The sequence below is a fragment of the Macaca thibetana genome, chromosome 6 (genome assembly GCF_024542745.1).
Source record: "Macaca thibetana thibetana isolate TM-01 chromosome 6, ASM2454274v1, whole genome shotgun sequence".
Lineage (NCBI taxonomy): Eukaryota > Metazoa > Chordata > Mammalia > Primates > Cercopithecidae > Macaca > Macaca thibetana.
Window position 1 is genome coordinate 102,542,693 of NC_065583.1, and position 27,254 is coordinate 102,569,946.

Genomic DNA, 27,254 nt, shown 5'->3' on the forward strand with positions numbered 1-27,254 from the left:
ATTATTGAGGACCCCAGGGAGCATAGATTTAAGTGGGTTGTTACCATTCAAAATTTGCCATAAGTTAAAACAAATTATAAATTTTTTTATTCAATGAAAAATAGTAATAAACCCACTATATTAACATAAATAACTTATGAAAAAAGCTCTATTTTTCAAAACCAAATAGTTAAGTGAGAAGAATGGCATTGTTTTATATTTTTTAACATCTTTTCTATTAATAGAAGTTTGCTATGTGGTTGTATCTGCTTCTGCATTTAACCTGTTATGATATATTATTTTTGGTAAAAATTGAAGAAGAAAAATCTGGCCCCACACAGATGTGTAGTTGGTAAAGGGAGGGCTATTTTAATATCCTTTTCATATAATTGTGGGTATTCAATTCAATATTACACCAAAAGTTAACAAGTGGTCATTGCTTAAAGTTTAGTTGCTGGATGGACCTTATGCCCCGGGCATATTTGTGTGAGCCACTCCCAAGCAGCAGTCAGATGGCCGCTTTTTAAAAGGAAAAGTTGAACACAGTCTTTTGAGATTTTGATTTACATAAAGTAGAATAAAAAGTGGAAATAATCATTTTATTATACTGTTAAATAACTCAGCCAGGCATGGTGGCTCACGCCTGTAATCCCAACACATTGGGAAGCCAAGGCGGGCAGATCACCTGAGGTCAGGAGTTGGAGACCAGCCTGGCCAACATGGTGAAACCCCATCTCTACTAAAAATACAATAAATTAGTTGGGCGTGGTAGTGGGCGCCTGTAATCCCAGCTACTCAGGAGGCTGAGGCAGGAGAATCACTTGAACCTGGGAGGCGGGGGTTGCAGTGAGCTGAGATCACGCCATTGCACTCCAGCCTGGGCAACAAGAGCGAAACTCCATCTCAAAACAAAAACAAAAACAAAAACAAAAGCACTTGTAAAAAAATCACCAGGTTTTCAAAGATTACAGAAGTGTCTTCTAATGAAACACCAACTTCTTCTGTGCCCAAAATTGGAACTTTTTTCTTGATAGATTCACACCACATATTATTGCTACTTTTTCTGAGGCAAGAAGTAACAAGTTAATGGTTTCTAACATAGTGCCTTGATAGATGTTGAAAATATCTGTTTGTTGGAATGGTTTTATTTGTCTTTCAAATCCTGTTTATGTCCACTACTTTATTTGAATAAGAGAATTCTGCCTTTCAGAAACATCCTCAAGCCAGTACAGGAATACAGTTAAACATCCAAGTCAACAGATATGATCAGTAAGGTAAAGGCCATTTTATCTGCTTGTTCACAATATTTCAGTGTCATTAATCTATAATTTTATGTTTATCTCTGTAAGATCCGTACAGGTTTACAGCACCAAATAATCTGGCCCTGTCAGCCCAGCTGTGTTCCTTTGGATGAAAAACTCCTGCCCCAGCTCCTAAAAGAAGCAGGTTATACTACCCATATGGTCGGAAAATGGCATCTGGGAATGTACCGGAAAGAATGCCTTCCAACCCGCCGAGGATTTGATACCTACTTTGGTAATGGAAATGCACATGTTTCTTTAACAACTCAGACTGACTGCAGCCATCTCATAAAACACACCCAAGTGCAATTAAGTGAAATAACTGGAAATTTGAACACAGAGTGAATCAGTCGGCACTGCCATGGGGCTGCTTTCTGATGTTACCTCTGTAAGCGGGGCTCTGTGCTGACCTTATGGTGGGCAAGCCCATTACCTTTGTTGGAGTTCTAAATGCCACCTTAGGGCCTTGCAAGAGTTTACTATCCACGTTGGAGACCGCTGTACTCTCAGAGACCCTTATTACCAAAAAGGGACATGGATTGACTTTTTTTTTTAAATTCCAGGCAAAACCTAATGTAAGAATATTTCCAGGCCAGGTGCAGTGGCTCACGCCTGTAATCCCAGTACTTTGGGAGGCTGAGGTGGGTGTATCATGAGGTCAGGAGATCGAGACCATCCTGGCTTACATGGTGAAACTCCGACTCTACTAAAAATACAAAAAAAATTATCTGGGCAAGGTGGCGGGCACCTGTAGTCCCAGCTACTCGGGAGGCTGAGGCAGGAGAATGGTGTGAACCTGGGAGGCGGAACTTGCAGTGAGCCGAGATCACACCACCGCACTCCAACCTGGGTACCAGAGCGAGACTCCGTCTCAAATAATAATAAAAATAAATTTTTTTAAAAAAGAATATTTTCTTCACAAAGACTTGGTGTGTTTTTTTCTCCCTGTGGAATGTATTCACAATTTTTTCTTGTTTTCTGAAGGGGGTGGGGGAAGACTCTTCCATTGGCGTCCTTCCATCTGTGAAATCTGTTTTTGCAATCACAAGGTTGGGGAAGATAGCTTTTAAAAAATAAAAGAAAATGAGGAGGCCAAATAACAAATGGTAATAAGAAGGTTAATAAGAAATAATCATAAATATTTTATAAACTTGATAGCCCTATGAAACTAAATGTGAAACCTAGAGTTTGTTTTAAAATATGCCCTCTTTAAACCTGTAACAACCTGTGCCTTAATTAATAACCTATGTATCTCGCCAGTAGCTGTATATCTTTCTTTCAAGTTCTTTTTATAGTGAGCTATCTGTCCAGCTATTTAGCTACTTACCTGCCTCCCATCAGTTTATTTATTTATTTACAACCCGCCATAGCCAAAAAGGAACGCATATTAAACATAAAAAGTTAAAATAGGATTAAATAATCAGGATGAGTAGAGAAAGATGGAATAGGTTAATGACATCAAATTACAGAAAAGTTGCATGGCTCTAGGCTGGCTTCATATTCAACTCCGAGATTCGAAATTTCTTTTTTTTTTTTTTGGAGACGGAGTCTTGCTCTGTCTCTCAAGCTGAAGTGCAATGGCACGATCTCATCTCACTGCAACCCCCTGAGTAGCTGGGATTATAGGCATGCACCAACACGCCTGGCTAATTTTTATACTTTTAGTAGAGACAGGGTTTCACCATGTTGGTCAGGCTGGTCTCGAACTCCTGACCTTGTGATCCACCCGTCTTGGCCTCCCAAAGTGCTGGGATTACAGGCGTGAGCCACCGCGCCCAGCCCAAGGTTTGAAATATATTTGTCCAAAGAGGGAGAAAGAAAGGAAAAGACTCTAAGAGTTACATTATTTACAAGATAAATGGAAACCAGATGTTCAGGAAAAGCAAAAGCATTTTCTGGCTCTTAGGCCTGAGAGAAATTTCTCCTTTGGGAAAAGGAGAAGGTAAGGTGGACAACATCCTTAAAAATGTCATTTTAATAATAAAGTGGTGGTTTTCTTGTAGATGTTTTGAGGTATTTTCTTCTGTTCAAGCTAGGGCCAGAGCACCAAAGTGCAATTCAGTAAAAGTAATTATATGGGGGCCAAAACAATGTAGCTGAAGCACATGACTCTGTAATGCCTCATTGGATTCAGGGTTAAAATCAAGATGCAAGGATGGCAGACAGAAGGGTGTGTGTGCCCCACTCTCATCCAGGTCTGCCAGCAGACCACACTACTCAATCTTAGCTTTTTTTTTTTTAAAATGAACCTGGATGTATTCTCAGTACCTCAAATAGCTGTTAAAAATTAAGCTTGGATGTAAGATCACTTTATCATCTTGGAAATTCTAGAGGAACAAACAGCCTGTACATCCTTAGAAATTTTTCAGTCAGGCCTTTGCTAAAAGATGGGTCAATATCTATACTCTGGGAAGAGGATGGACTGTAGATATTTTGAATTTTTATTAAAACCAAGTTAGGTACTTAAATACTCGACTAGACAGAAGGTAGAAATGATATCCTTTTATTTATTTATTTATTTTATTATACTTTAAGTTCTAGGGTACATGTGCACAATGGGCAGGTTTGTTACATATGTATACTTGTGCCATGTTGCTGTGCTGCACCCATCAACTCATCAGCACCCATCAACTCATCATTTACATCAGGTATAACTCCCAATGCCATCCCTCCCCCCTCCCCCCTCCCCATAATAGGCCCCGGTATGTGATGTTCCCCTTCCAGAGTCCAAGTGATCTCATTGTTCAATTCCGACCTATGAGTGAGAACATGTGGTGGTTGGTTTTCTGTTCTTGCAGTAGTTTGCTGAGAATGATGATTTCCAGCTTCATCCATGTTCCTACAAAGGACATGAACTCATCGTTTTTTATGGCTGCATAGTATTCCATGGCGTATATGTGCCACATTTTCTTAATCCAGTCTATCACTGATGGACATTTGGGTTGATTCCAAGTCTTTGCTATTGTGAATAGTGCCACAATAAACATATGTGTGCATGTGTCTTTATAGCAGCATGATTTATAATCCCTTGGGTATATACCCAGTAATGGGATGGCTGGGTCATATGGTATTTCTAGTTCTAGATCCTTGAGGAATCACCATACTGTTTTCCACAGTGGTTGAACCAGTTTACAATCCCACCAACAGTGTAAAAGTGTTCCTGTTTCTCCATATCTTCTCCAGCACCTGTTGTTTCCTGACTTTTTAATGATTGCCATTCTAACTGGTGTGAGATGGTATCTCATTGTGGTTTTGATTTGCATTTCTCTGATGGCCAGTGATGATGAGCATTTTTTCATGTGCCTGTTGGCTGTATGCATGTCTTCTTTTGAGAACTGTCTGTTCATATCCTTTGCCCACTTTTTGATGGGGTTGTTTGTTTTTTTCTCATAAATTTGTTTGAGTTCTTTGTAGGTTCTGGATATTAACCCTTTGTCAGATGAGTAGATTGCAAACATTTTCTCCCATTCTGTAGGTTGCCTGTTCACTCTGATAGTAGTTTCTTTTGCTGTGCAGAAGCTCTTTAGTTTAATTAGATCCCATCTGTCAATTTTGGCTTTTGTTGCCATTGCTTTTGGTGTTTTAGACATGAAGTCCTTGCCCATGCCTATGTCCTGAATGGTGTTACCTAGGTTTTCTTCTAAGGTTTTTATGGTTTTAGGTCTAACATTTAAGTCTCTAATCCATCTTGAATTAATTTTCGTATAAGGAATAAGGAAAGGATCCAGTTTCAGCTTTCTACTTATGGCTAGCCAATTTTCCCAGCACCATTTATTAAATAGGGAATCCTTTCCTCACTTCTTGTTTTTCTCAGGTTTGTCAAAGATCAGATGGCTGTAGATGTGTGGTATTATTTCTGAGGGCTCTGTTCTGTTCCATTGGTCTATATCTCTGTTTTGGTACCAGTACCATGCTGTTTTGGTTACTGTAGCCTTGTAGTACATTTTGAAGTCAGGTAGCGTGATGCCTCCAGCTTTGTTCTTTTGACTTAGGATTGTCTTGGCAATGTGGGGTCTTTTTTGGTTCCATATGAACTTTCAAGCAGTTTTTTCCACTTCTGTGAAGAAAGTCATTGGTAGCTTGATGGGAATGGCATTGAATCTATAAATTACCTTGGGCAGTATGGCCATTTTCACGATATTGATTCTTCCTATCCATGAGCATGGTATGTTCTTCCATTTGTTTGTGTCCTCTTTTATTTCACTGAGCAGTGGTTTGTAGTTTTCCTTGAAGAGGTCCTTGTAAGTTGGATTCCTAGGTATTTTATTCTCTTTGAAGCAATTGTGAATGGAAGTTCATTCATGATTTGGCTCTCTGTTTGTCTGTAACTGGTGTATAAGAATGCTTGTGATTATTGCACATTGATTTTGTATCCTGAGACTTTGCTGAAGTTTCTTATCAGCTTAAGGAGATTTTGCGCTGAGACAATGGGGTTTTCTAAATATACAATCATGTCACCTGCAAACAGGGACAATTTGACTTCTTCTTTTCCTAACTGAATACCTTTTATTTCTTTCTCTTGCCTGATTGCCCTCGCCAGAACTTCTAACACTATGTTGAACAGGAGTGGTGAGAGAGGGCGTCCCTGTGCCAGTTTTCAAAGGGAATGCTCCCAGTTTTTGCCCATTCAGTACGATATTGGCTGTGGGTTTGTCATAAATAGCTCTTATTATTTTGAGATATGTTCCATCAATACCGAATTTATTGAGAGTTTTTAGCATGAAGGGCTGTTGAATTTTGTCAAAGGTCTTTTCTGCATCTATTGAGATAATCATGTGGTTTTTGTCTTTGGTTCTGTTTATATGCTGGAATAGAATTCGACTGTGAATCTGTCTGGTCCTGGACTTTTTTTGGTTGGTAGGCTATTAATTATTGCCTCAATTTCAGAGCCTGCTATTGGTCTATTCAGGGATTCAACTTGTTCCTGGTTTAGTCTTGGGAGAGTGTAAGTGTCCAGGAAATTATCCATTTCTTCTAGGTTTTCTAATTTATTTGCGTAGAGGTGTTTATAGTGTTCTCTGATGGTAGTTTGTGGGGTCGGTGGTGATATCCCCTTTATCATTTTTTATTGCATCTGTTTGGTTCTTCTCTCTTTTATTCTTTATTAGCCTTGCTAGCGGTCTATCAATTTTGTTGATCTTTTCAAAAAACCAGCTCCTGGATTCATTGATTTTTTGGAGGGTTTTTTGTGTCTCTGTCACCTTCAGTTCTGCTCTGATCTTAGTTATTTATTGCCTTCTGCTAGCTTTTGAATGTGTTTGCTCTTGCTTCTCTAGTTCTTTTAATTGTGATGTTAGGGTGTCAATTTTAGATCTTTCCTGCTTTCTCTTGTGGGCATTTAGTGCTATAAATTTCCCTCTACACACTGCTTTAAATGTGTCCCAGAGATTCTGGTGTGTTGTATCTTTGTTCTCATTGGTTTCAAAGAACATCTTTATTTCTGCCTTCATTTCGTTATGTACCCAGTAGTCATTCAGGAGCAGGTTGTTCAGTTTCCATGTAGTTGAGCAGTTTTGATTGATATCCTTCTTTTTATGAGAATTAAGAAGCCTAACCTGGATTTAGATGAACACACACCCCAAATTCATTTGAAGGGAGTCTTGCAGCCAAGAAGGTTATGATGACCACATAGCTCTTACCACTGTTACATCTTAGCTGTTTTGCTAAACATCAGATGATGGTGGGATAGTTGCACAATCCTGTGAATACACTAGAAACCAATGTCTTTTACACCTTAAATGAGTGACTTGTGTGGTATGTGAATTATATCTCAATGCAGCTGGTAAATAAAGCATCAGAGAAGATTTGGTTGTTCAAGAAGCATTGTCTATTTTTTTCCCCAAAAGAACAGGATGCCGTCATCTTTAGGCTCAGTATTGAAGTTCAAATTTATGAATCACTGTTATGATGAAAAGCTTCATGTGATTGTCACATGGTTGCTTGGTATTAGTTTTGCCAAGTATTTGAATAGTTTTATTTCTGGATTTCTCCTATCTGTATTATCTTTTAAATATTTGTAGTTCATGCCTTTGCTAATCAAGTATATCTGTCCTATGTTCTGCCAACTGATAGAAAGCAGCTCACACTTACAGTTAAAGAACCTGAAATGAGTTCCTCAAGCTTTAATGCCCAGTAGTTATTAAAAATCTTAAATAGACCTCCAGTGTTTTGACATTCTAATCACCCATACAAGGGCTGAAATTATTTTTATGGATACATTTCTTTCTCTGTTACACATTAATTAACAAGTACTTTGTATTTCCTTTTCCATTATATACATAGGAGAAAAGATTGGCTTATAAAAGTTAAGACCAAAGTATTAATTGTATTCAAGATCTTGAATTTATTGGGTCATAGAAAAGGAGAGTTTAATTTAAAATGAATTGATTTATTATATAAAGTATATAAAGCTTTTAATTGTCATTATAGGGAAAGTTCAGGACTGAGGAAAGAGCTAGGTCAACTTTATCATCCTCATTTTAAGGTTAATAAGCAGTATATGTCAGGAGATAGCCAAGAGTCTAGCAAATCATATTTCTTTTTAATAACTTTATCGAAGTATAATTCACATATCATACAATTCGCCCAATTAAAGTGTACAATTCAGTGATTCTTAATAAATTCAGAAGGTTGTGCCACTATCATGGCGATCCAATTGTAGAACATTTTTATCACCCCCAAAAAAGAAACTCATCTACCTTAGCAGTCACTCCCCATTTCCCCCTAGTCTTTCCAGCCCTAGGCAACCACTAATCTACTTTCTGTCTCTATAGATTTACGTGTTATGGACATTTAATACAAATGGAATCATATGTAGCACAGCTTATTTTAATACTTTAAAATAGAGAAATGTAATATTTTAAAATATAGAAAATATGGAACATTTGCAGAAACAACTATTAGTTGAGAAAACCCATTTTCTTCCATGTGAAGTCGAAATTATGGGATAGGCCATTTAAATCTGGGGCAAAATTGAAATCATTATAGGTAGAAAAGTCTTATTTCAGTGCTCACTTCAGTTTGATCTGTTGACTCTGTTACATCTAGAGATCCTCTATTAGGAAAGGTTTGTATCTTTCACCAGTGGGTGTCAGCATCTGACTAAAGATGACTCTTCCTAGAACTACTTCTGTAAATAACCTTGAAGCCAGTCTTGCAACATCAGTAACAACAAAGGTTATTTGAATCCTGCACTCATTTATGTGATCACGTTAGAGTAAAAACCTGTAACAAGTCACATTAATGACACCTTATTTTTACCATTATATAGCTTTGAAGGATTAAGATTTTATCACCCTTACTGAATTTCAACTCTGATTTAAGAAAAAAAAAAAAAAAAAAAACTGTTAGTGTTACATAATAGAGCCTATATTCTAAAGGTGAATGAGGAATAGATTTGAGTTTTTATACAGTAATGTTTTAATGCCTTCTGCTACCAGATACAGACATGTTGAGAAATGGTGCTGATTAGCCTTGTCATTTGATTAGCCTCGTCACGGGTAATCAATTGCATTAGGCAATTAAATGCTGAAACATTAGTTTGTTTAACAAGTTTTATGCTATGCTGACTATTTTTGTCTTCCATTCTTGCAGGATATCTCCTGGGTAGTGAAGATTATTATTCCCATGAGCGCTGTACATTAATTGATGCTCTGAATGTCACACGATGTGCTCTTGATTTTCGAGATGGCGAAGAAGTTGCAACAGGATATAAAAATATGTATTCAACAAACATATTCACCAAAAGGGCTACAGCCCTCATAACTAACCATCCACCAGAGAAGGTAAGTTGTGCTTCTATTTACTGATAACAAAATCTTGTTACGCTAATGTCTTTTCAGACAAATGTAGGAAAAGGCCATTGTTGTTTAGGGAAAAATCTAATGAATTCTGGGGAAGTCCTTTTCAAATTATACAATACCCCAGAATCAGCCTTGGAAGCTTGTTAAAAATGAAGATTCCTGGAGCCCACCTCTAGGGTGTGATTTATTAGGTGTGGGAGAAATCTGTACATCAGCATTTTAGAGAAACTCTTAAAAGGTGATTCTTAAGAGTGGCCCCCAGATCACGCTTTGAAGAATACTATGTTGGTAGTATTTCAAGAGAAATGTAGTTTAAAAATTTTGGTATATTATGTGCATGCGCTGTGAGTAATTAATAAAATGACTTTAAAATGATTGGCTTGGGTAGAAGATGAGGCTTTATTATGACAAACTTTTGGTTAAAGGATCCATAAATTTTGGGATCAGGGCAGGTCCTCTAACCTTGTACTTCCTTCCTACAAGAATATTTTGCTATTGTAGGTCTTTTGCATTTCCATGTTAATTTTAGAATCATCTAGTCAGTTTCTGTTTACCAGCTCTCCCCTCCCCAGAGTGTCTGCTTGGATTTATATTTGAATCTATGGAACAACTTGGGGAGAATGGATGTCTTAACAATATTGGGTCTTCTAATCCATATACCTGGTACATCGATGAGCTTATTTTTCACATTTACTACACTGATGCTATTGTGTATATCATGAATAATCTTATTATTATGATTATTTTATTAACCTAGAGTTAACTTCATGAGGTAAAGTTTAAGCTAAGTTCTCTGAATTTAGCTCATACATGCTTTTGAAATGGGAACAAATATTTGTATTGTCAGACACTGGGCTCATTAAGAACACCCATAAAAATAATACTTCAGTGGGACCCTGACACGACAAATTATAGAATATGCATTGCTCCCTGGTTCTTCCAATTCCCTGTACTTTGCCTCTTTGACAATGCCTGGAGGTCCTTGGTGCAGGTCTGTCTTAGTCTGTTTGTGTTGCTATAAAGGAATAGCTGAGGCTGGGTAATTTGTAAAGAGAAGAGGTTTATTTGGCCCGTGGTGCTGCAGACTCTACAAGAAGCGTGGCACCAGCGTTTGCTTCTGGGTGAGGGCTTCAGGAAGCTTCCACTCATAATGGAAGGTGAGGTTGAGCTGGTGTGTGCAGATCACATGGCAGGAGAGGAGAGAGAGAGAGAGAGAAAGAGAAAGAGAGAGAGAGAGAGAGAGAGGCCAGGCTTTTTCTAACAACCAGCCCTCTCAGGTACTAATACAGTGAGGACTTACTCATAACTGCAAAGATGGCATGAAGCCATTCATGAGGGGATCCACCTCCATGACCCAGACACCTCCTGTTAGGCTCCCACTGGGGATCAAATTTAAACATGAGGTTTGGAGGCGGGTCAGATATCTAAACTGTAAGAAGATCACCGTGTGGATTCCGGTTTACATACCTGTTTGGATTTGGTTTGTGGCTGCTGATTCCCTTTTCTGTTTCTGCCTACTTGAGCTCAGTACTGGAAATCTTCTCTGGATGAGTTAAATGCCAGATTGCTGGCATCCTTATTTGACTTCCACAACTAAGGTAAAATCTTTCAGAAGACAACTTTACCTTGAACTTCAAATTATATTTACACTATCAAATGTTATACAACTCCTGACATTCATTAAAAAATCTGCATATGCAGAAGTGAAAACACAGAAAGAGGTGTCCGTCCTCAGGTGTGTCCCACTTTTCTGGCTATCCCTGTCTTATGCTGGTATCTTGAAGCAACGTTGCTTTCTGTGAAACACGAAGAAATGGGAACATTCTCTCAAACATGTGGAAATACACAGATTTTAAATCTAAATCTAAACAAATATTCAGATAATTTTCAGATAATTCAGGAAAAATAGTTGCTAGGTAATTGGCTTAAATCTTCAGTTTTCTTCTATATGTTTGACATTTTATGGATGCACCTTAACACTTAACAAGGTAAAGTCTTAAGAGAACTGTGTATTATTCTTTGAGGGAGCCACCATTTTACACATAAGCAAACTGGCTTAGAGAAGTTAAGTAACTTGTTTAAGGTCACAAAGCTATTGAGAGTCAGAATCAGAATTTAAACTCATGGTCTCTGACTCCAGACCTCATGTATTTAATCAACCTCCCTAGTTCACAGCTAATATCCAAGACCAGAGATTCTGAGTCCCAGCTCATGATTCACCTTAATGATTTCAGTCCTGACCATATATTAGAATCAGCTGGGAAACTTATAAGAACTACTGATGCCAAATATTGTGATTCATTGCTCTGAGGTTGGACCCAGTCATTGGTGTTTCATTATTCCTCCTCCCTGGCTCCTACCAGTGATTCTAATGTGCAGTCATCACTGATGCCTGGTGCAGTGAGAGCCATTCTGGGATGGGTCATTCAGGGCATTCCTCTCAAATATGGAGAGGCAAGCAGAAGCCAGCTACCCATTACAGGTTCACAATCTGCTATACCTTAATCATGCAATAATTGTAATCTGCCCACAATACAAATTCATTCCTACTAAAGAACAATAGAATATTATCTCACAGGGTTCCATAACATTAAGCAGATAAGAGAAAGCAACTCGAGTGAAATAATAGATCTTTGTGGGTGGGCTCTCTTAACTAGGGTGGTGGGGAAAGCACGGAACTGACGACAATAGGAAGCCCTAAGAGCTTGCTAGCCACGGAAGGAGTGTTATTAGCATAGCCGCTGTTCATAGGTAACTGGAAATTGCCAGAGGAGAGGATGGTCATTTTCTTGTCGTGTCTGAAACATGCTATAGCAGTATCCAGCATTCCCAGTATCCTCAAAGGAAAATTTCAATCATAGACATAAGTGAATGAAACAATCAATAGTCAAGCTGTAACCCAAGAGTGTTTAAGACAGCTAATACATGTTTACATTTTCAATTCTGTATAAAATGATGCAACTCACCAGTTTGAGGAGCTGCACTTTTCATGATTTTATCCCGATGTTGAATCTAATTCTGGGCTGATTTCTCAGGTACTATATATAGATTGCCGCATAAAGAACTTGTTCTAAGATAAAAATCATTAAAGAAAGGCACATGCAGAATCCACAGACTAACTTAAAATTGTGCCTATTTTAAAAAGCACTTGAGGGGTAAAAGCATTTGGAGGTAGTTCATAACTGAAACACAGTTGCTGATGCTGGACTCAGGAAGATACTGCTAATCACCATTTCACATGTATTAAGAAGGAATGTCCTTTCTCTTTTTCAGCAGGATAATTCCCCATACTAGTGACACAGACTGAAAGCAACATACTCATAAAATATCTTTCTTTTAAAAACAGTCCCCCCTCAGCCGGGCGCACTGGCTCACGCCTGTAATCCCAGCACTTTGGGAGGCCGAGGCGGGTGGATCATGAGATCAGGAGTTCGAGACCAGCCTGATCAACATGGTTAAACCCCGTGTCTACTAAAAATACAAAAATTAGCCGGGCGTGGTCGCGTGCACCTGTAATCCCAGCTACTCAGGAGGCTGAGGCAGGAGAATCGCTTGAACCCGGGAGGCAGAGTTGCGGTGAGCCAAGCTCATGCCACTGAACTCCAGCCTGGGTGACAGAGCAAGATTGTCTCAAGAAAGAAAAACAAAACAAAACACCTCCACCTCAGCACTTTGCAGAATGGAAGCAAATGTTATTTTATACTCCTGATATACTAGAAGCTTCTTAAAGAAAATGTTAATTTCTAGTGGAAGACTCTTACTTTTCCGTGACACAATTTGGAAAAGAAATGTCTTAATTTAGAAGTCAAAGAAAAATAATTTCAATATGCTTTTTTTCATTTATACTTTAAATTAGGCAAATGCACTAAAGAAACAAAAATAAGACTTTCATCCTCACTGAAATAAGTTTTCTTAGCGTGGTGAGGATATTTACAGTATATATCTTAGGAACCATATGGCATAAATAAGAAAGGGAAAAGAACCCCCAGTATCTCAAACATGAATATGCTAATAGCTTTAGGTGATAATATCTTGCTTTTATGTAGTACTTAGATATTTAATAATGATATCATACCTAGGATTTCATTTCACATTCCTAAGACATTGGAAAGGGTTATAGGTAGGGTTGGTGCAAAGGCAGCAACTGTGACAGTTGATCAGAACAGGGGTCTGGACCTAAGAAAAAGCAGGGGAGAGTTCAGGCTCCAGTGATGGCAGCTGCTGGCTTTAGGCTGACAGTGAGCCGAGCTCTGGTTGGCAGGAGTGGGAAAATTGACCACAGCTGTTCACAGGCAGGGTCCCAGGACTAGTGGCTGCAGGTGGGGTCCTCACTGTGACTGGAGAACCTTGGAGCCCCAGTTAATTCTTTCCACTAAGCTACCATATAGTATTAAAAACACTACTCTTTCTCTTTTTTCAATTTAAAAATAGTATAGAGGCCGGGCGCAGTGGCTCATGTAATCCCAGAAAGGCCGAGGCGGGCGGATCACAAGGTCAGGAGATCGAGTTCAAAAACCCCGTTTACCACTGTCGGGGAATAAGTTATAATATTTCATGAATAAAGTTCACCTTCTGAGTGTTGAAAAAAAAAAAAAAAAAAAAAAAAAAAAAAAAAAAAAATTAGTTTTTCAAATTTACCACTGTAGTAAAGTTGAGTGTTGAAACTGGAGTATATGGAAATATCTAAAATGTGCATCAGTCCTGACCTCTTGAAATGGGCTATACTACTGATATGGACTGGTATAGTTTCTTATTTTTAACCCCTCAAGAGTGTCAACTTAAAATAATCAAAAGGATCAGAATGTAGTTTAAAGAGAGTTTATTCAAGTACAGAGTTTAAGGATGGCCTCTTGGGAAGCACAGATTCCAAAGAATGGAAGTCGGTGTTTCAAAGTGTAGAAGTTTGGGATTTCTTACTGTATTAGTCCATTCTCATGCTGTTATAAAGAACTGCCTGAGTTCCACTGGCCCTCCAGTGAGCTGAGGGTTTTTGCAAGAAAAAAAAAAAAAAAAAAAAACTGCCTGAGACTGGGTAATTTATAAAGGAAAGAGGTTTAATTGACTCACAATTCCACATGGCTGGGGAGGCCTCAGGAAACTTAACAGTGGTGGTGGAAGGGGAAGCAAACAAGTCCTTCTTCACATGGCAGCAGGAGAGAGAAATGCCAAGCAAAGGGGGGAAAGTGCCTTATAAAACCAGCAGATCTTGTGAGAACTTATTCACTATCATGAGAACAGTATGGGGGTAACCACCCCCATGATTCAATTATCTCCCACTGGGTCCCTCCCATGACACATGGGGATTATGGGAACTACAATTCAAGATGAGATTTGGGTGGGGACACAGACAAACCACATCACTTACATAGACAACGTTTAGGGGAGCTTAAAAGAATGTCAACATCTTTTTGTGTAAGGCTTACTGCATAGTTACAATGCTCTGATTAATCAAGGTGGTATTTTTCTTTTGGGAAAGGTATGTTTAACATTCCACACTGAAGATGTAACAGTCATGGTGTTTTTTAAGTCGTCTGGTCTGAGTTAGGTACAGGACAATAAAGGAGGTGGTTAATTTATAACAAAGATCTTCAGTAAGAAGGGGAGGAGTCTGGTCTCTGGTCTTTCCTAGTCATTTACAGAACAAGAGCAACAAGGAAGAGAATTACTCTATAATCTAAGAAACAGAAGTTGCAAACATGCTATGTGACACAGTCTCCAGGACTTAATTTTCCCCTTGACATAATTTAGAGATTCCTGAAAATTTATATTCTTTTATAAAAGTGATGGTCATGTCTTTAGCTACTAAGGAATAATTATGGGAAAGATTTTCAGATTATTTTTTGCCATATTTAACAAAGTAAATAGAATGATTTCCATACTGAATGTTTATAAGAACCTTTAATAATGGTCCCAAAATCTTTTTTTCCCTTGTCATTGTTTCAGGAACTCCCCTGTCCTCCTTCCCAGCCATTGCCTTTAGTAATCAATTGCTGGCTGGGAATCTACTGCCCTCTTTGCCCTTTCTCTCCTTCACCGGGTAGTTGCCATGTTGCTGCCGATGACCTGGGTAAGAACATTTTCTCCTTAAGCTGTGGGCTCCCTCTCTCCCCACTGTATCCCCTACTCCCTGCCACTGTTAAGAGTCCAGATCAAAGTCACAAAATCTGGTGTTTGCACTTGAGGGGGATGGGGCCTCTGTTTCTCACACTCCAGCCTTTTGTTACCAGATGGAGTAGTCAGAAATTCTGATTTTCCCCCCAAATTTTTTTATATAAAAACAGATTGATGTGATATTTCCTGATTTTTAAAAACTTTCTGTGGGCTTCAAATTGTTGTAGCTTTCTGATTTTTAATCCTGTCCCCGTCTGGACCTTGGCTGGTGGCTGGAGTTGGCTCAGTCTAGTGCTGAAGACCCAGCTAGCAGTACCCAGAGCAGACCCATACTGCACTGTCAGGTCAGCGATGCACCTGCACGTTCTTCCTTCCGGACATCGCAGCCGGGAACTTCCTCACCCCCAGGCAAGGCGTCTGTTGGGATGTCCTGCACCATGGTCTACACGAACATAGACGCTTCAGCATGACCATGCAGCTGGAGTAGAAGGTGTGTGTGTCGAGGGGAAGCAGAGGCAGAACTGAAATGGTGTCAGAGGTTATAGAATGGACTTTTGGAGTGGGAATTTGGAATGTTTCCCCATGGAAGTAATGGAAGTACGGGTTCTACATTATCATCATTTTCATTTCATCACCTGCCTCCTTAGTTTAATAGGTTTTAAAGCAATGACTTTGATATTTAGCAGCTATTTTTAACTTTTTGAGTGTAGGGAAAACGTATTTCTGAGTTCCAAAGACCTGAACAATAAGTAAACTTTTGGGGAGTCTATTTGAGCTCTATGTATGGATACTCCTTTCTGCATTACAAGGATGTGTAATATAAAATTTAAAGCAACTTGTCAACAGTGAAGAATGAAATACGAGCACCCCCCCCAAAGTCTGTTTCTAACCATTTTCATTCATTTATGAGATTTAAATGCCTCAGATACTTTAACAGAATTATATGTTTATTTTTGGGTTAAACTAGTTGTTGTCTCTTTGAGGATTTTCAACTCATTAAAGAGTTCTGTAGGAGCACTACGAAGAGAATGCCTTCAGAAAGGCTTATTAAAACGCAGAAGCTGACCTGGAATACCACTAATGCTAAATGTTGCAAATTGATGTAAGTGGTAAAATAGAATCCGTGTGTCATACTTCTTAGTTTCAGGAATTAAACTGGTCTTATGTTTGGTCCTGCATCAAAGACTAACAAGGCATGGTGTTCACTTTTTTTCTCATAAAATATATTTTTTAAATATACTAAACCTCTTCTAAAAGATGAGGGCTTATTTTCAGCTAAAGCAAAAAGCTAAAGCATCTATTGGTACACATCCATATCGTAATAGTGGGTTTTTCCAATAGGAAATTGCTCTTCAACTAATGTGGAGTTGGACAAATCACACATATAACCTTTCTAAGCCTCAGTTAACTCATCTGTAAAATTGCTATAACATAGGGTGGTTTCATTAAATGAGAGAGAATATGTAAATTATTATCATACTGTCTAGTATGTAGACAACATTTAATATGTGGTTGCCATTACTGATATTATTATTTGTTTGGATTAGATCCATTGAGGCCGTTCTGGGACGCTGGCTTTTATTTCCAATATTTTGTCTTGTGTCTTTTGTTATGTTTTTTAATATCTTTATTGAGACAAAATTTACATACCATAAAATACATTCATTTAAAGATACAATTCATTAGTAAATTTTCAGAGTTATGCAGCCATGACCACAATCTAAGTTTAAAACATTTTCATTATCCCCTGAAAAAAACCTTGTACCTGTTAGCAATCACTCACCATTCCTCTCCCCGACAATTTCCTACAGCCCCAGGCAACCACTCTCTGTCTCTATAGATTTGCCTATATTTCTGGACATTTCATGTAAATGAAATTGTATAATATGAGAACTTTTATGATTGATTCATTTCACTTAGTATAATGTTTTCAAGGTTTATCTATGTTGTAGTATATAAGAATACTTTATTTTATTTATTGCTGTATGTTGCTGAAAATATACCATATTTTGTTTTTCCATTCATCGATTGATAGATGTTTGTGTTGTTTCTACTCTTTGGCTATTATGAATAATGTTGCAATGAACATTCATGCCAGTTTTTGGGTGGATGTATGCTTTGATTTCTCTAGGAATGGAAATACTGGGTCATATGGTAACTCTATGTTTTGCAATTTCAGGAACTGCCAAAATGTTACTTCAAAGTGGCTACGTGTGCCATTTTACATTCCTGCTAGTAATGAGTGACAGTTCCAATTTCTCCATATCCTCAACAATACTTGTTCTTTTCCATTTTTAAATTATCACCATCCTAGCAGATGTGAAGTGTTACCTCATTGTGGTTTTAATTTGCATCTTAATAATGACTGATGATGTTGACTGTCTTTACATGTGTTTATTGCCTTTGTATATCCTCTCTGGAGAAATTGCTATTCAGATTCTTTGCCCATTTTGTAGTTGAGTTGTCTTTTTTCATTGAGTTGTAAGGGTTCTTTATATATTTTGGAGATGAGTCCCTTATCATATATGTGATTCACAAATATTTTCAATCCTTTCTGTAGGTTGCCTTGATATTATTTTTATTAATGCATAAATCTGAACTGTCTTATCCTTCTATATTAAATGCTTCCATGTCCTCTTAACTGATTTGCACAAACTTTCTTTCCAGCCTCTGTTTCTCTACCTTGCTCTCCAGTCTGTGCATGAGCCCCTTCAGGTCCCTGAGGAATACCTAAAGCCATATGACTTTATCCAAGACAAGAACAGGCATCACTATGCAGGAATGGTGTCCCTTATGGATGAAGCAGTAGGAAATGTCACTGCAGCCTTAAAAAGCAGTGGGCTCTGGAACAACACGGTGTTCATCTTTTCTACAGGTAAGTCTGTTAATAGGAAATCATCTCTTGGCAAAGAGATGGTATTCGATAGGTGGAATGAAGACAAATTGGAGCAGTTAGCATTGCCTTATTTAAATAAATGCAAACTGCAATAGTGGAGACATGATAATAGTGGATGGAAAGATGGATCTAAGGAAAAGGAGTGATGGGCTTCCCCCTTTCCCTCAGATATCAAAATATTCTGGGGCTATGGCTTGAAAACACATGTTCACTAACTGAGTACGTATGAGTGGATATCACTCATATACAGGGCTGCTGGGTAGTGAATCCCTAGAGTGGCTTGTTCCCAGCTCTCTCTACAACCCAGACATCTTCTATGGCCACAACTCCTGCCAACTAGAAGGGTCTCTGTATCATTGCAAAGAGACAGATTGTGACATTATGAAGACAGATAAATAATGGAGCCATCTAAATCTACGCAAGTGTCTCCAAGTTTAGATTTTTTTTTTTTGTATTAAAATTGTTTTGGGGGCCAGACACGGTGGCTCATGCCTGTAATCCCAGCACTTTGTGAGACCGTGGTGGGTGGATCACCTGAGGTCAGGAGTTCGAGACCAGCCTGACCAATATGGTGAAACCCCATCTCTACTAAAAATACAAAAATTAGCCAGGTGTGGTGGTGAGTGCCTATAGTCCCAGCTACTTAGGAGGCTGAGACAGGAGAACTGCTTGAACCCAGGCGATAGAGGTTGCAGTGAGCCGAAACTGTGCCACTGCACTCCAGCCTGGGCAATAGAGCGAGACTGTGTCTCAAAAAAAATTTTTTTTTCTGACAATAAAAGTTATATATGTTATTGTAGATAAATTAGAAAAGAAGGGAGACATAAAACTCATAATCTCAAAGATTACTTTTGAAAATCACTTTCATTATGGCAATGCCATTCTGATTCCTAATCTGTTACATATGCAACTTCCCCCTCTTATTAGAAATGGTTTTCTAAAATTTTACTGTGTTGTGCTTTGATTGTAGATCGTCATTTATTCATCATGCTGAGTACTCAGAGAACACTTTCAATCTGAAAATGCAGATCCTTTTGTTATAGGGAATTTTCTTGTATGTTTTATTTTGGAATTGTGTGGCCCTCCATCCCACCTTCCCCTATTTTTTCTGTACAGAACTCCTATTATTTGGTTACTAGGTCAGTCCTCTAATTTTTCTTAGTCTTTTTTTCCCCGTCTCCTGTTTTCTTTATTTTTCTTCTTCTATTTGGGAAATGTTATTGTTTCATAAGCTTTCGATTGAATTTATTTCAACTGCCATGTCTATTAATTACTAGCAACTCTTTTGCCTTTTCTGATAATTCCTTTTTTGTAGAGTTCTGTTTTTAATTTATAGACGTCATAACTTGTTTCCCCAAAGCCTGTGCTCTTAACCATTACTTTTATATGTGTGTTATGTGTGTATATATGTATGTATATATTTTTTTAAAGTTTGCTGATATTGCTAACATTATCTCTCTTCCTTTTGAGTTTTTTTTTTTTTTCAGTTTGTTTATATCTTTGTTCTAGTCTGTCTTTAATGAGAGTGGTTTGGTTTTCTCAAATCCCTAGAGATTCTTGGCTGGAGTCTAACAATTTGATGGAAACTTCAAGTACGAGGTCAGGCTTGTCATCTGGTGAGTTTTACTGTAGAGTAACCATGTAGGGGTGAGGTGACATGTTGAGGAATTCATCTTGGTGTTCTACTCATACTTTTGTGGTTTTGTTGTTTTACGAGTTGTTTTGTTTTGCCTTCAATCAGACATAGTTATTGAATGTGGCATTTATGGAGCAGTTACTATGTGTGGGACGCAGTTCTAAGTGCTTCCTGTGAATTAGTTCAGTGAATCCTCATGATAATGAATTCTCTGAGAACTATTATTGTCCCATGTTGCAGATGTGAGAACTGAAGCACAAAGAGCATAAGTAACTTGCCCCAGTTCACGCAGCCAGGCAGAGCCTGGCTCCACTACAGTATCCTGCCTCCCAGCTGATGATCTCAGTGGTCTCATAGGATCCCATGATATAGCAGAGCTTTCCATATGGTGTGCTGCAATATTGATCTACTGAGGAGCCTGGGCAGGGCTGGAATAGCATCTACCCTGAGCAGCCTTGTTCACTCGCGTGGGTGCTATCCAAATACCATAATTTTCTAAGTATGTCCTGCTGTAAAAAAGGTTAAAATTTGTTTTTCTCCCAAAACTTACCCTTCAGAAAAAAAAAAGGGAGACCTATTTCAATCCTTATATGATCTCTCGGATTCTGGGAGTCATTCTCAATTTAATTTATTTTGAATATCCTGGTATAGCATTTTGATCAGTGCTGGTTTTGAATGCCTAGAGAACTTACTAGAAAGAATCAATTTAAAAAAAGATGCTAGGACATTTAACACGGATGTAGTAAAATTATTCCTGGGAAATGACCTCATTGTTGCAAGAATTGGAAGTCATAAGTTTATAAAACAAGTCTTTGTTCTAGAGATCACAATTATACAATTTCAGAACAAATGATTTTCTGAAGTGAAAGTATATATGGATTAATGTATTGTACCTAGGCTTAAATGTGCTCAGACAGAAGTGAAGATGCTAGTTCTGGAAGACTATATTAAATATCTCCAAGTGGCTTTGGTAATAACATTCCCATCAAGAATGCATAGGAGGCTGGGTTTGGTGGCTCATCCTTGTGATCCCAGCACTTTGGGAGGCCAAGGCAGGCAGATCACTTGAGTTCAAGAGTTTAACACCAGCCTGGGAAACATGGTGAAACCTTGTCTCTACAAAAAATACAAAACTTAGCCAGGTTTGGTGGCATATGCCTGTAGTCCCAGCTACTGGAGGGGCTGAGGCGGGAGGATTGCTTGAGCCCAGGAGGTTGAGGCTGCAGTGAGCTGAGATTGCGCCACTGCACTCCAGCCTGGGTAACAGAGCAAGACCATGTTTCAAAAGAAGGAAAGAAAGACAGAAAGAAGAGTTCATGGGAAGAGGTGGAATACAATTTTTTTCATGATATTAGATAATGAAAAAATATTTTAAGATAAATATTTCCTTCGTTATATGATTGCAAATATGTATGTATAATTGTACTTTCAAACAGATAGTTGACTATTTCATAAACATCTATATTTATTCAAGCTGGTAGTAATAATATTTGGAACTTCTCACTGAGAAAATGGGGATCAGCTTAAAATAGGGTTGTCTTATATTTTGATACTGTATTAATAGATATCTTAATCTTGGATCATCTTTGCTTTGTTAGGTTAAATCCAACTTGATTGTATGTATTTTTATTATACTGATGAATTCAGTTTGCTAAGGTTTCATTTAGGATATTTGCATCAATTCAGAAGTGAAAGTGGAGTTAGTGGTTTCTTTTTTGTGTCAGGTTTTGTTGTCTTGGTTGTACTCACTTCGTAAAATAGTGTGGTTAGTTTTTCCATTTTTTTCCTGTGCTCTGGAATAGTTTACAGAATGTTGGAAAGATCTTTCTGTTTAGCTGGTCCCTGAAGCCTTTTGTGGAGGCATTTTAAAAATTATTTCCATAGTTTACATTTTTCGCTGAATTATATCTAGGTGTGTGTGTTTAAAATGTTTTGAAATTAATTTTGCCTGAAATATAGTGAGCCCTGGAACTGCATGCTGAGATGATTATTCACTCCAGGAGGTTTTCCTTGTTCATATTTTAGTTTATTGCTTTTGTTCTACTTGATTTATGTCCCAAAAATATCTTTAATTACTATATTGAATCCCTGATTCAGCTTTTCTCTCATCCTTTTCATTTTTTTTGTCATTTTTCTCAGCCTTTGGAACTCTTCTGCATTACCAGTTTAGACACGTTTGCAATTTTAATTCTACACTTTAATATCTCCAAGATAGATTATTGTTGATTGTATTTTTAGTTTTTTTGTAGTGCTGTCTCTGTTTCAATCAGTACCCTTTTCTTCCAAGCTTGTTAGTATAGTAGTGACCACTATTTAATAAGCATTAAACCTCAGCGTAACCCTGTGAGATAGTAAATGGTTTCTTGATCCCCTTTTACCAATGAAGAAATCGAAACTTCTTTTTGAAAAATAAAATAAAATAATAAAGATAGGATCTTGCTATATTGCCCAGACTGGTCTCAAACTCCTGAGCTCAAGTGATCCTCCCACCTCAGACTCCCAAAGTGCTAGGATTATTGATGTGAGCCGCTTAAAGAAATTAAGTGATTAGCCCAAGGTCACACAGCTAACAACTGAAAAATCCAGAATTCAAACCAAAATCTACTTGAGGTCAAAACCCAATTACCCGAATCAGTTGTCTTTTTGCATCTCATTTTCTTTTACTTTTATATCATCCCACTGTACTGCATTTCTACATTTGTGTTCACAGGACCCATCCTTTTCCTAAACCTTTCTGAATAGAACTTCTCTAAAATCTTTATTTTTATAGGAAGTCATTGCCAGCTAGATGCTCTTCCTCGGAGTATAGTGGTGAAGGATCTGCACACACAGAATGTGTGGCCATCTTGTGGCCTCTAGTCGCTGTTCCCTGGTTGATTCCTTCTGAAATCTGCAGCTTGAGGTCAGGTTGATGCATACACCTCACAGAGTTCCTGGTGGCATATCGGCATTAAGTGTTCTACTCTACTGAACCTGATCCACCTAGTTACAGTTTCTTCTCTTTTGGCACCCTAACTGTTTGACAGGCTAAAAGAACCCCAGACTCTTCCTATCTCCACATTTTCAGGGCTTTATTTTTGGGGATACAGTGTGCCAGTACTGCCAGACCTTCTCTTTTCCGGCCTATTGTCTTCTGGGAGTTGTGATCTCTAAGCACATAGAGAGGTAATAATTCTCCTCTGCTTAAATTAGTGCCGTCCCTTCTCGGGCTGTCTTCCTGCCTCTCTTAAGCTAGGTGGAGGGCTTTGTGTCATGAGGCAAAGCAGGGTGGGCCAGTTCTTGTTTTCTCAGCCCAGCCTCTTTGGTCTTGTAGTTTATGGACATGTCTCCAAGATTCTGGCATTATAAGCTGTCTGTCCATCTTGGTTTCTTATGTTGTGATGGGGTTTCATCTTGTTCTGTGTTTGTTGTTTTAGCAGGGTAGTAGTTCAGAGAAGCAGCACTAGTGGCTGTTACGAAGACACCATTTTTATCTGGATGCTTTTGTCACCATGGCTGATCTTTGTAGCTGCTAAATTCCAGGAACCTGCACAGGAATCTGACCTGGAGTAAAAAGAGTTAAAGTTAGAGCCAACCCTTGAGTAACTAGGTCATAAGTTAAAACTAGGAAAACCGATTCTGCAACCCTGAAGAGAAAACAGTGATTGACCTCAACATCTTAATGCAGCCATTGTATATTTACATTAACTGTTTGTTTGTTTGTTTGTTTTTGAGACGGTGTCTTGCTCTGTCACCCAGGCTGGAGTACAGTAGCACGATCTTGGCTTGCTGCAATCACTGCCTCCCGGGTTCAAGTGATTCTCCTGCCTCGGCCTCCCAAATAGCTGGGATTACAGGCATGCACCACCATGCCCAGCTAATGTTTGTATTTTTAGTAGAGACAAGGTTTCGCCATGTTGGCCAGACTGGTCTCGAACTCCTGACCTCAGATGATCCACCCACCTCAGCCTCTCAGAGTGCTGGGATTACAGTCGTGAGCCACCATGCCCAGCCTATATTAACCCTTACCAGACTAATTAGTTTTACTTACAAGTAGATGAGAGTTTGAATATAAGGAGAAACCTAATTTGCATTTCTTTCTCCAGAGACTTTCTGTGTTTATTGACAATTTCATTTCCTGAAGTTGAAATTAATAATGTGCTATAATAATGTAATTATAACCCAAGGACCCGGACTAGCGAATCACAGAGCAGTGATGCATTTTTTCCCACTTCTCTCACTTGACTTCACTTAGCCCTGCACTTCTTTATAAGGATAAGAATACTGGTTGCATTCACATCAATAAATGTTGAGTCCATTAGTACAGGAAACCATGAAAATAATCTGGCTTCTTGGTGTCAGATTATATTTGGTGAAGGCATAGGCAAAGGCATAATTTTTAGATTTTGATGTTTGATAAAGCTAACTTTTAAACATTTCTGTTATAATCTGAGAGAAATCCATGAGGCTTTTCATTCCTTGCCACCTCTACCCATCATCTTAGTGTAGTTATTCTCAGTGCACTGTCTGGGGACCACCTGCAGCAGTAGAGCATTTGTTAAAAATGCAATTTTCAAAGTGATGGCTGCACAACATTGTGAAAGTTCTAAATGTCACTGAATTGGATACTTTAAAATGGCTAATTTTATGTTATGTGAATTTCACCACAATCTTAAAAATTCAGTTTGTCAGACTCTATCACAACTCAGCTGAATTAGAAACCCAGGGACCGAGACCCAAAAATCTCCATTTTTAACAGGACTTCAGGTGATTCTTTTGTACACAGAAATTTGAGAACCTCTGAGCTAAGGTAACTCTTATTCAAACTTTGGGAATCTACCTTACAAGGAATATATGTAGTTATTTAAATTTGACAATATTTATGTTTATACATATATCCTCCTCACTAGGAGGAATATATATATGGCAGCTGGAAACCAGCTGGGTTTGAAGTTCAACCTCTCTTAGGTAGTTTTCATTTCAGGTAAATGTACCTATTTCTAGAAATAGACTCTTCAAAAAGCTGATGAGGAAAGCTTAAATTTAATTATTCTGCTTTCCATGTTCTTACTGCATGTAAATCACAACCTTGATTGATTCATGCCATTTTTTCTGAGTGTGTGATTAATACCACTGTTAACAAATGTTGTCTTTCTCATTACACACATACTATTCTGGGTTTGTTTTTTTATTTCTATTTTTTATTTTTGTGGGTATCTAGTAGGTATATATATATATATATATTTATGGGGTACATGAGATATTTTGATACAGGCATACAATGCATAATAATCATATCTGGGTAACAGGGATATCTATGCCCTCAAGCATTTATCATTTCTTTGTGTTACAAACATTCCAGTTATACTCTTTTGGTTATTTTTAAATGTACAATAAATTATTGTTAACTGTAGTCACCCTATTGTATTATTAAATACTAGATCTTATTCATTCTATCTAAGTATAGTTGTGTACCCATTAACCATACCCACTTCCCCCTACCCTCACCCCACTACCCTTTCCAGCCTCTGGTAACCATCCTTCTATTCTCTGTCTCTATGAGTTCGATTGTTTTAATTTTTAGCTCTTACAAATGAGTGAGAATATGGGGTGTTTGTCTTTCTGTGCTTGGCTTATTTCACTTAATATAGTGACCTCCAGTTCCCTCCATACTGTTGCACATGTTTGGATCTCATTCTTTTATGTGGCTGAATAGTACTCCATTGTATATATGTAGCACATTTTCTTTATCCATTCATCTGTTGATGGACAGTTACATTGTTTTCAAATCTTGGCTATTGTGAATAGTGCTGCAATAAAACGTGGCAGTGCAGGTATATCTTTGGTATACTGATTTTCTTTCTTTTGGATAGATACCTAGGAGGGGATTACTGGATCATATGGTCGTTTTGTTTTTAGTTTTCTGAGGAACCTTCAAACTGTTCTCCATAGTGGCTGTACTAACTTACATTCCCAACACTGTACGAAAGTACCCTTTTCTCCACATCCTCGCCAACATTCGTTATTACCTGTCTTTTGGATAAAAGCCATTTTAACTGGAGTGAGATGATATCTCACTGCAGTTTTGATTGGCATTTCTCTGATAGCCGATCATGTTGAGCACCTTTTGTATACCTGTTTGCCATTTATATGTCTTCTTTTAAGAAATGTCTATTCAGATCTTTTGCCCATTTTTAATCAGATTATTATATATTTTTTTCCCATAGAGTTGAGTTCCTTACATAGTCTGGTTATTAGTCCCTTGTCAAATGGCTAGTTTGCAGATATTTTCTTCCATTCCATGGCTTATCTCTTCACTTTGTTGTTCGTTTTCTTTACTGTGCAGAAGCTTTTAAACTCAATGGAATCCTATTTGTCCATTTTTGCTTTGGTTACCTGTGCTTGTGGGATATTACACAAGACGTCTTTGCCCAGTCCAATGTCCTAGAGAGTTTCCCCAATGATTTTTTTTTAGTAGTTTCATAGTTTGGGTTCTTAGACTTAAGTCTTTAATCCATTTTGATTTGATTTTTCTATATGGTGAGAGATAGGGGTCTAGTTTCATTCTTCTGCATATGGATATCCAGTTTTCCCTGTCCTTTCTCCAGTGTCTCTTCTTGGTACCTTTGTTGAAAATGAGTTCACTGTAGATGTATGGATTTATTTTTGGGTTCTCTATTCTCTTCGTTTTGTCTAGGTGTCTGTTTTTATGCCAGTGCCATGCTGTTTGGGTTACTGTAACTCTATAGTACAATTTGAAGTCAGGTAATGTGATTCCTACAGTTTTGTTCTTTTTGCTCAGCATAGCTTTGGCTATTCTGGGTCTTTTGTGGTTCCATATAAATTTTAGAATTATTTTTTCTCTTTCTATGAAGAATGTCTTTGGTATTTTGATAGGGATTGCATTGAATCTGTAGATTGCTTTGGGTAGTATCGACATTTTAACAATATTGATTGTTCCAATCATGAACATGAAATATCTTTCCATTACTTTGTGTCTGCTTCAATTTCTTTCATCAATGTTTTATAGTTTGCATTGTAGAGATCTTTCACTATTTTGGTTGAGTTTATTCTTAGGTATCTTATTTTATTGGTAGCTATTGTAAATGGGATAACTTTCTTGATTTCTTTTTCAGATTGTTCACTGTTGGCACATAGAAATGTTACTGATTTTTATATGTTACGGATTTTTGTATGTTGATTTTGTATCTTGTAACTTTACTGAATTTGCTTATCAGTCCTAATAAGTTTTTCTCTGGAGCCTCTAGGTTTTACCAAATGTAAAATCATATCATCTGCAAACAAGGATAATTTGACTTCTTTCTTTCCAATCTGGATGCCTTTATTTCTTTCTCTTGTCTGATTACTCTAGTTAGGACTTTTTAATTCCAGGTTTTTAAAATCTAAGGATGATACTTCTAATCCTTCTCTGATAGAACATGATCACAGTTTGAGTCCCAATTTTCCTGCCAATGAGCTATATAGAGTCTAGCCTCAGTTTCATTATCTGTTAAACACAAGTTGGTTGACCATTCATTTATTCACTCCAT

General features: G+C 37.9%; 1 protein-coding gene across 1 annotated transcript in view; it reads left to right on the top strand.

Moving 5' to 3' along the window:
- Positions 1–27,254, top strand: part of ARSB (arylsulfatase B) — a 194,276-nt gene that overhangs the window by 15,653 nt on the left and 151,369 nt on the right. The window contains exons 2-4 of the mRNA XM_050795673.1: positions 1,329–1,515; positions 8,874–9,064; positions 17,861–18,068. Coding sequence (XP_050651630.1) covers positions 1,329–1,515; positions 8,874–9,064; positions 17,861–18,068 — 586 coding nt within the window. The remainder of the gene's footprint in view (positions 1–1,328; positions 1,516–8,873; positions 9,065–17,860; positions 18,069–27,254) is intronic.